The 10,164-nt window shown below is 41.3% G+C and overlaps 1 protein-coding gene across 1 annotated transcript; it reads left to right on the forward strand.

Moving 5' to 3' along the window:
• Positions 1-218: 218 nt before the first annotated feature.
• LOC106565797 (opioid growth factor receptor-like) lies at positions 219-10,066 on the forward strand. The gene is made up of 8 exons (XM_082959350.1): positions 219-453; positions 1,860-1,886; positions 4,287-4,307; positions 6,432-6,492; positions 6,581-6,659; positions 6,770-6,836; positions 7,034-7,182; positions 7,335-10,066. Exons 4-8 carry the CDS (start codon positions 6,444-6,446, stop codon positions 7,606-7,608), a joined length of 618 nt encoding a protein of 205 aa, XP_082815476.1. The 5' UTR covers positions 219-453; positions 1,860-1,886; positions 4,287-4,307; positions 6,432-6,443; the 3' UTR covers positions 7,609-10,066.
• Positions 10,067-10,164: the final 98 nt, after the last annotated feature.

Below are 10,164 nucleotides of genomic sequence, written 5' to 3' on the forward strand. Positions count from 1 at the left end.
CCAAATGCCCCTTCAACAAAACACACCACCCCGAACCACATAAAACGAATACCCTCTGCCACGTCCTGACCAAACTACAATACTCATTAACCTTTATACTGGCCAGGACGTGACAGGTGTTTTATTATAGCCCCCCTTTGCCTGGTTCCAATTCTCACCTGCATAACCTGGAGATTGGTGTTTCCATTTTTTTGGCAGGGCGCAAATTATCTTGGCGTAGAATCCCTTAATGGAGAAGTGGGGAGTTCAGAAACCCTTGTCAGTGAAGAAGAGAGTCCAGAATCCCCTCTCAGTGAAGTGGAGAGTCCAGAATCCCTTCTCAGTAAAGGAGTGGAGGCTCCGGTTCTCAGGTCATATACTGTTGAAGATACCGACGAGTTCTACAGCGAGTACGACTCGACATTGGATGATCCTCCAAGCAAAGAAACTAGTTGTGAAAGAAGTCCAAAACATGTACGTATTCAGAGCCGCTGACAATCATTTCCTTTTTCTATGGTTTCAGGTGAGCAGATCGGTTTTAAAAGTTTTATTGACTGCTGATGATATAATAGTCTTATTAGCACCATAAAATACAGCTAGGATTAACGAGAGTCAATATAAAAATAAATATGAATAAAAACATTTGCATTTTCTCGTTTTTTTTAACATGTATAAGCATTATAAGTTGTTGAGTAATTAGGCTGATAGGAGGTTATTCACAGGTTTCTGTTGTGCACATGAGATGGAGTTTTCAAAACAAATGAGCACTGGATTGATGCAAATAATCATATCATTCTGCCAGGTAGGTTACTTTGTAGCTAGTTAACATTTAAATAAGAAGGTTTTTGGAAAAGCCTTTCCATCTACCAGAAAACGGTTAGGCCGATTATTAGCGTTGCTATATTTTTCCTGTTCCATAATTGTTTGAAACCTGGACAGTTTACCTTATATTATGAGGCATACAGTGGTGTAGTGCCCCCACATTGACTCGGTACCGGTACCCCTATATAGCCTTGTTATTGTTATTTTATTGTGTTACTTTTTTTAAACTTTCATTTATTTAGTAAATATTATCTTAGCTATATTTTCTTAAAAAATGCATTGTTGGTTAAGGGCTTGTAAGTAAGCATTTCACTGTAAGGTCTACACTTGTTGTATTTGGCACACGTGACAAATAACATTTGATTTGATCAATATGAATTTTCCAAAATAGTTTTAGCAGCTCAGTGTATTCTCAAATTGAAAAAAGTGAGGCAGTGCCCCTCCCCTGCGCTCCTGCAGCACTACAACCCTGGAGGCATGTCTTACCTTATTTCAAAGTAGCCTATAGCCAAAATCCCTCCATAGAAACTTTCTTTCATTGTCTAGCAGCCAAAGGCATTATACTAATCATATTAGCAACCCACGATAGTTGTTGCATCTTTAGATCTCCCCTCTTTCTAAATTTCTAATGGATATTTCCATCTCTGTCCATGAAACCACCAGTGCGCATTTTAGAACTGTGTTTTCCTGCTATTTGTATTTTGGAAAATTTGCTAGTAGGCCTACTGCCTGGGTACATTGCTGCACTTAAAATGTGAGAAAATAATAGTTTATAAACATTTTAAGCAAAACATTCTAAGCTGTTCCATCAGCCTTATAAATTGATACAGCTTATACTTCCAATACACAACTTTGATACACATCCTTGATACACATCGTAGGGATTAAGAAGCCAGTATACGCAATGTCCACAAAGTGCTCAAGGCTCCAGCTCACATGCACTCTCATAGGCCCAAGCCTGCAGAGCATTTTCAGACTTCTGTAGATTATCAATCAGTCATTACTGTCCTTTGTACCACTTCACATTGCTTACCATTTTCCCTGTTGTATTTCCTCAGTACACCGGTCCGTCAACAAGGCAACGAGTAAGTCTTTTTTCATTTCTATAGTAGCTACTACACTGAGAAACAGGTTTATTGTGGGACAACAATCAATATTTAACCATTATTAGATGCTATTTAATAAACGATGCACTTGTATGGCAACATTGCATGTCACGTGTTAGGGAGTTTTATTAAATAATTAGAAAGGGATACTGAATAACCTCTTTCATAACTTCAGATATAGAAGTGCATTTGGAAGGTATTCAGACCCCTTGACTTTTTCTACATTTTATTACATTTACATTACATTTAAGTCATTTAGCAGACGCTCTTATCCAGAGCGACTTACAAAATGGTGCATTCACCTTATGATATCCAGTGGAACAACCACTTTACAATAGTGCATCTAAATCTTTTAAGGGGGGGGGGGGGGTTAGAAGGATTACTTTATCCTATCCTAGGTATTCCTTAAAGAGGTGGGGTTTCAGGTGTCTCCGGAAGGTGGTGATTGACTCCGCTGTCCTGGCGTCGTGAGGGAGCTTGTTCCACCATTGGGGTGCCAGAGCAGCGAACAGTTTTGACTGGGCTGAGCGGGAACTGTGCTTCCTCAGAGGTAGGGGGGCCAGCAGGCCAGTGGTGGATGAACGCAGTGCCCTTGTTTGGGTGTAGGGCCTGATCAGAGCCTGAAGGTATGGAGGTGCCGTTCCCTTCACAGCTCCGTAGGCAATCACCATGGTCTTGTAGCGGATGCGAGCTTCAACTGGAAGCCAGTGGAGAGAGCGGAGGAGCGGGGTGACGTGAGAGCCTTATTCTAAAATGGATTGCATGAACTTTTTCCTCATCAATCTACACACAATACCCCATAATGACAAAGCAAAAACAGTTTTTTAGAACATTTTGGAAATTTATAAAAACACAAAAAATATTTATTTACATAAGTATACAGACCCTTTGCTATGAGACTCGAAATTGAGCTCAGGTGCATCCTCTTTCCATTGATCATCCTTGAGATGTTTCTACAACTTGATTGGAGTCCACCTGTGGTAAATTCAATTGATTGGACATGATTTGGAAAGGCACATACCTGTCTATATAAGGTCCCACAGTTGACAGTGCATGTCAGAGCAAAAACCAAGCCATGAGGTGGAAGGAATTGTCCGTAGAGCTCCGAGACAGGATTGTGTCGAGGCACAGATCTGGGGAAGGGTAGCATTGAAGGTCCACAAGAACAAAGTGGCCTCCATCATTCTTAAATGGAAGAAGTTTGGAACCACCTAGACTTTTCCTAAAGCTGTCCGTCAGGCCAAACTGAGAAATCGGGGGAGAAGGGCCTTGGTCAGGGAGGTGACCAAGAACCCGATGGTCACTCTGACAGAGCTCCAGAGTTCCTCTGTGGAGATGGGAGAACCTTCCAGAAGGACAACCATCTCTCCAGCACTCCACCAATCAGGCTTTTATGGTAGAGTGGCCAGACGGAAGCCACTCCTCCGTAAAAGGCACATGACAGCCCACTTGGAGTTTTGCCAAAATGCACCTAAAGGAAACTCAGACCATGAGAAATAAGATTCTTTGGTCTGATGAAACCAAGATTGAACTCTTTGGCCTGAATGCCAAGCGTCATGTCTGGAGGAAACCAGGCACCGCTCATCACCTGGTCAATACCATCCCTACGGTGGAGCATGGTGGTGGCAGCATCATGCTGTGGAGATGTTTTTCAGCGGCAGGGACTGGGAGACTAGTCAGTCAGGATTGAGGGAAAGATGAACGGAGCAAAGTACAGAGAGATCCTTCATGAAAACCTGCTCCAGAGCACTCAGGACCTCAGACTGGGGCAAAGGTTCACCTTCCAACAGGACAACGGCCCTAAGTACACAGCCAAGACAATGCAGGAGTGGCTTCGGGACAAGTCTCTGAATGTCCTTGAGTGGCCCAGCCAAAGCTGGGCCACTCATTACGCTGTATTGTGTGTAGATTGATGAGGTGGGGGGACTATTTAATCAATTTTAGAATAAGGCTACAACGTAACAAAATGTGGAAAAAGTAAAGGGGTCTGAATACTTTCTGAATGCACTGTAAATAGAGCACATTAATGGATATGGCTCATAAAGTCTGGTAGAGTAAGATTTTGTCAGTGGTAGAATGGTAGCCAGGCTATGAAGCTAGTGAAAGAGTTTCCTTCCAAGTTTTTGTTTCACTTTACATATTGTTCTCAGACACATGGCCCTATCCGTATTGTTCAGGTCAAGTGTTTCCAGTATCTGCAATTTCCTGAATGTGCATGTGTTTTCAGTCATACAGGTTTAACAGTTTCAGGAATGCAGCAAGTACAGATGTGATTATCCAATAAGTCATCATTCTCTTCACAAAATCTCACACATGTATGCCATTTATGTAGTCCTCCAGTTAATCCTTTGTTTAATTTTTGTTCTCGTATTTTCTCAGGATCTATGCGGGCAACAACAAGTAAGCATCTTCTTATTTCTTTAAAGGCCCAGTGCTGTAAAAAAAATATTTAAAAAAATCCTGGGTTTTATATATACTGCTCAAAAAAATAAAGGGAACACTTAAACAACACAATGTAACTCCAAGTCAATCACACTTCTGTGAAATCAAACTGTCCACTTAGGAAGCGACACTGATTGACAATAAATTTCACATGCTGTTGTGCAAATGGAATAGACAACAGGTGGAAATTATAGGCAATTAGCAAGACACCCCCAATAAAGGAGTGGTTCTGCAGGTGGTAACCACAGACCACTTCTCAGTTCCTATGCTTCCTGGCTGATGTTTTGGTCACTTTTGAATGCTGGCGGTGCTTTCACTCTAGTGGTAGCATGAGAGTCTACAACCCACACAAGTGGCTCAGGTAGTGCAGCTCATCCAGGATAGCACATCAATGCGAGCTGTGGCAAGAAGGTTTGCTGTGTCTGTCAGCGTAGTGTCCAGAGCATGGAGGCGCTACCAGGAGACAGGCCAGTACATCAGGAGACGTGGAGGAGGCCATAGGAGGGCAATAACCCAGCAGCAGGACAGCTACCTCCGCCTTTGTGCAAGGAGGAGCACTGCCAGAGCCCTGCAAAATGACCTCCAGCAGGCCACAAATGTGCATGTGTCTGCTCAAACGGTCAGAAACAGACTCCATGAGGGTGGTATGAGGGCCCGACGTCCACAGGTGGGGGTTGTGCTTACAGCCCAACACCGTGCAGGACGTTTGGCATTTGCCAGAGAACACCAAGATTGGCAAATTCGCCACTGGCGCCCTGTGCTCTTCACAGATGAAAGCAGGTTCACACTGAGCACATGTGACAGACGTGACAGTCTGGAGACGCCGTGGAGAACGTTCTGCTGCCTGCAACATCCTCCAGCATGACCGGTTTGGCGGTGGGTCAGTCATGGTGTGGGGTGGCATTTCTTTGGGGGGCCGCACAGCCCTCCATGTGCTCGCCAGAGGTAGCCTGACTGCCATTAGGTACCGAGATGAGATCCTCAGACCCCTTGTGAGACCATATGCTGGTGCAGATGGCCCTGGGTTCCTCCTAATGCAAGACAATGCTAGACCTCATGTGGCTGGAGTGTGTCAGCAGTTCCTGCAAGAGGAAGGCATTGATGCTATGGACTGGCCCGCCCGTTCCCCAGACCTGAATCCAATTGAGCACATCTGGGACATCATGTCTCGCTCCATCCACCAACGCCACGTTGCACCACAGACTGTCCAGGAGTTGGCGGATGCTTTAGTCCAGGTCTGGGAGGAGATCCCTCAGGAGACCATCCGCCACCTCATCAGGAGCATGCCCAGGCGTTGTAGGGAGGTCATACAGGCACGTGGAGGCCACACACACTACTGAGCCTCATTTTGACTTGTTTTAATGGCATTACATCAAAGTTGGATCAGCCTGTAGTGTGGTTTTCCACTTTAATTTTGAGTGTGACTCCAAATCCAGACCTCCATGGGTTGATAAATTGGATTTCCATTGATTATTTTTGTGTGATTTTGTTGTCAGCACATTCAACTATGTAAAGATAAAAGTATTTAATAAGATTATTTCATTCATTCAGATCTAGGATGTGTTATTTTAGTGTTCCCTTTATTTTTTTGAGCAGTGTATATTTCCACACTGAGTTTGGAATAATACTGTGAAATTGTGAAAATGATGATAATGCCCTATTAGTGTAAGAATTGTTTTTAATAAAATTTCAGCCTGTTTTGGTGGGATGGAGTTTTGGCCTGCCTGGTGACATCACAGCTAGTTTTCAGTTTTCCCCTCCCACCCAGACCTCTCCTAGACAGTCCTAGCAAAATTCTTGCTTGAGAAATTACTCTTGCTAAGAAGCTATTTTTGTTTATTTTTTACCATTTTAATTGGATTTAAAAATCACAGTAAGGTACTTAGTTGTTACCCAGAAATAACTTTATATTGAAATCAAAACTGCTGCGTTAGGCCTTTAAGTAATACATTGAGAATCAGTATAATTTGGGTCATCATTTGACAGGACAATTTCTCTGATGTTAATCCTGTACTGTTGAAATACAGGCATCTAACTAAGAAATGTCACTTTTTCTGAATTTGCATTGCATCTTCTTTTCAGGATGATAGGTACATGCCTAATTTACAGTTCTACCTTGGAGAGAGGGCCTCCTCCCCTGATGGTAATCTATACTGTTTATTGAATGCTGTGTAGATTTGACAAGACTCCAAGACATGGGCATTTGTAACTGTAACCTTTTCTCTGATAAGGTATCTACATTGAGGACTTTCACAATAACTGGTATGAGGATTATTCAAAACTGGAAAGAGTTTACTCATACATACAATGGTCAGTTTCCTTAACATTTATATGGGATTTTAATAACTTTTAAATAATTTGTTCTTTTAAATAATTCAATTCATTAAAACATGTATTTTTTAAACAAACATTTTATTTAGGTTGTTCCCTCTTCAAGAACGAGGAATGAATAATCAAGCCAAGGAACTCACCAAGAAGGAAATTGAGGTACTTTATTGCATAGGCAAAAAATATAGTAGTTTCTTTGAGGAAAGAAAGTATTCGCTACATACTCCATTTACATAAGTCATATCTATTGACTGGGGGCATAGAAATGAATGAAAATATATTGTGTCCATATTGTGTCCACAATGTGTTCACAATGTGTCCATTGTGTCCTGACTGACAATCCGGTTCCTTCTGAGGCTTTTCTTGAAGATGAAACTGCAAAGAAGAGGCTGGTCAAGTCGTACAAGCTCATGCTGGACTTCTACGGCATCCAGCTGTCAAATGACACAACAGGGGAAGTGCAACGTGCTAATAATTGGCGCAACAGATTTGACAACATGGACAGGTTAGCAAGTTCTTCATTTGGTCATTTAACTATTATTTTATTGTCCTTCCAATACTATGATTTCAGTTTTAAAAGGAACCTTCTGTGAATAACAGTGCTGAGATTAACAGTACCCTTGTATTTTTGTTGGTCTTGTGTTTTGTTTATGGTAGACATACACACAACAACCTGCGCATCACCCGTATCCTGAAGTGCCTGGTCACTCTGGGGTTCCCCCACTACCAGGCCCCACTGGTCCACTTCTTCTTGGAGGAAACTCTTGTCAAAGGCAACCTGTACAATGTGAAAGAGAGTGTGCTCAACTACTTCATATTCGCTGTTCGTGATAAGCAACAACGCAGGGAATTAGTTAACTATGCCTACAAGAACTATGAGCCCAAACATGAGTTTGTGTGGTGCCCTAAGAAAATCCAGAATATTTTCTAAAAACAGAGAAGCAGTCTCAAATAATATTCAACTAATGGCAGGCCCGTCCCAGCATGGTGACTACTCAGATGACAGTAATGATATATCTGTTCCTCGCAAAGATACCCCAGATGAAGGTAAATCAGAAATGACTTGTGTCAATGCTTGAAAGCAGTATGGAGCTACTGGTTCTACAAGGCACTCTAATACTGCCCATGGAAATGAAAAGAATCGCCTCCCCACCAAAGATGTGCAAAATATTCAGGGAGATAAAACAACAGGGATTAGACGTCGTATAGATTCAGAGGGCCAGGTTATGACCAATAAGGGTCCAGCCACAGGGCCACCTCCTAAAGAGGAATCCCCGAGCCAGGTTATGACCAATGAGGGTCCAGCCACTAGCCCACCTCCTAAAGAGGACTCCCCGAGCCAGGTTATGACCAATGAGGGTCCAGCCACAGGGCCACCTCCTAAAGAGGAATCCCGGAGCCAGGTTATGACCAATGAGGGTCCAGCCACAGAGACGCATCCTAAAGAGGACTCCCCGAGCCAGGTTATGACCAATGAGGGTCCAGCCACAGGGCCATCTCCTAAAGAGGTATCCCCGAGCCGGATTAAGTCCAAAACCCGTCCAAAGCCAATGCCGATTCCAGGAAACTGCCCATCCAAAAAGCGTAAAAAATAAAACAGTAAAACACCAAATAAGACTCCCATTGCTACCCAAGAGAAGACAGGTTATGTGGATATTTAACAGGCAAAGGCCGGGTTTTATGTAACAGTGAACATGCTCAGAAGAGGAGTATTCATACAAATTCTGTACAGCTAAATTGAGACAGTGGAGAAACCAGATACTAGATAAAAAGGTGGAGGGAAAAATGGCAAATAAATGGATATTAAACAAGTATTAAACAAGGAATAGGACATTATGAAGTGTCATCTATTATGTATACTTATCGTGTGGGTACAAAAAAAAACTATCTTAACCATTCAATATTTATTTTTTAAATGACTAGACTGGTAGGACTGTGTGATCTGGTGGTCAGTCATTGTTTTTGATAATCATTCTTGCTTGCCTTTGGAAGCGATATCATACTTCTACTGCTTAAAATATTCTACTAGCCTTAAAATTACACACCTGCTTTTTTAGACTTGTGATTACATTTTGCATGTATAATGATTTGAATTAATAAGTATCTTTTGAGCTTTTATTAGGTGAGGTGTAAGTCCGACACCTTCCTGTTCTCAATATTTAGGAGGAATTATACTGGCATCCTCTAAAAATATTTAGGAAAATGTAATAGGTATAAATGTACTCTTCTCTGTTCACTATTCTCTAAGTCAATCATAGAAGTCTCATGTCCAATCTACATTGCTTTTGTTTGTCTGTTTACATGACTACATTACAACTGCCTTTGGTTACAAGACTGAAGTTCATTGACTTTGTTATGCTTATATCCATGACAGTGTTTGGTATACTTATGTGTTGCCGGGTGTATTTTAAATAGTCAAATAAAATAAAATCCCACTAAATCTTGACCTTCTGATTCACACATGTTGAAATGGCTTGCTACCTGGCTGCTCTTCACAACAAGGCGGTTCACCCTGACATAGATTTACATGCAACTCAAAAGAAATAAAGAAGCGATCAAAAGACACTACCCATTACTGACAAAGAGAAATGTAGTCAAAGTAGGTTTAATTGGCCAAGTTGAATCAAAATCAGGACATGTTTCAATTGTCAACTGTAATTAACAATACTATAGATTCAACCATTCATACATACTGTTCAATGACTTCAGGCTATAACAATCAAGGTGTTTGCTCAATTCTCAACTTATCCATTCCAGATATATGGCCTATAATTTCTCTACTTAGAAACATTTGATTAAAAACATACAAGTATATACACAAATACATTCATATCTACATTACAAGGAAGGGAGTTAATCAGTTACTTTCATGTGATTCTTGTACTGTATGAAGGTACTTTGACAGAAGAAAGGTACACGTAATATATAAATTACATGGTATCATAAAGTCAGTTGAATTTAAATGACCTCAAAATGAGTTTCTTCAAATGTGACAAATTCATAAAATATGATGTGGCAAAAGGAATAAAAAAATAGGGGAAAAAAGGAATAAAAAAATGGTTAGACCTCTACAAGAGCTAAAAGAGCATTTTCCATAAGATCCTTTGTCATGTTGAAAATCATTCCCAATAACATCTATTTTCATTTACAGTTGAAAGTCACAGGGTGATTGAGTTACTACAGAGAAAAGTGGTCCTCAAAAGTAAGACATTATGATGTGTTTTAATTACTTTCCACCTTTGCAGGTTTATCACTATCCGGGACATCAGATTTGTTTATTTATTTTTTCTCTTCTATCTTTTCTTTGCTCTTACTCCTGTCCCGGTGGTCTCTGTCTTTGTCCCTCTCTCTATCCCTCTCCCCGTTTCGGTCCCGGTCTCTGCTCCAGGACCTGTCCCTTCTCCTGTCTCTGTCATGATCCCTCTGCCTACTACAGTATTTGTAGGCCTTCTGAATTTAGGACTAAGGTTAACTCTTGTATCATGTA

The sequence above is a fragment of the Salmo salar genome, chromosome 12, assembly GCF_965601325.2.
Source record: "Salmo salar chromosome 12, fSalSal1, whole genome shotgun sequence".
NCBI classification, from domain to species: domain Eukaryota; kingdom Metazoa; phylum Chordata; class Actinopteri; order Salmoniformes; family Salmonidae; genus Salmo; species Salmo salar.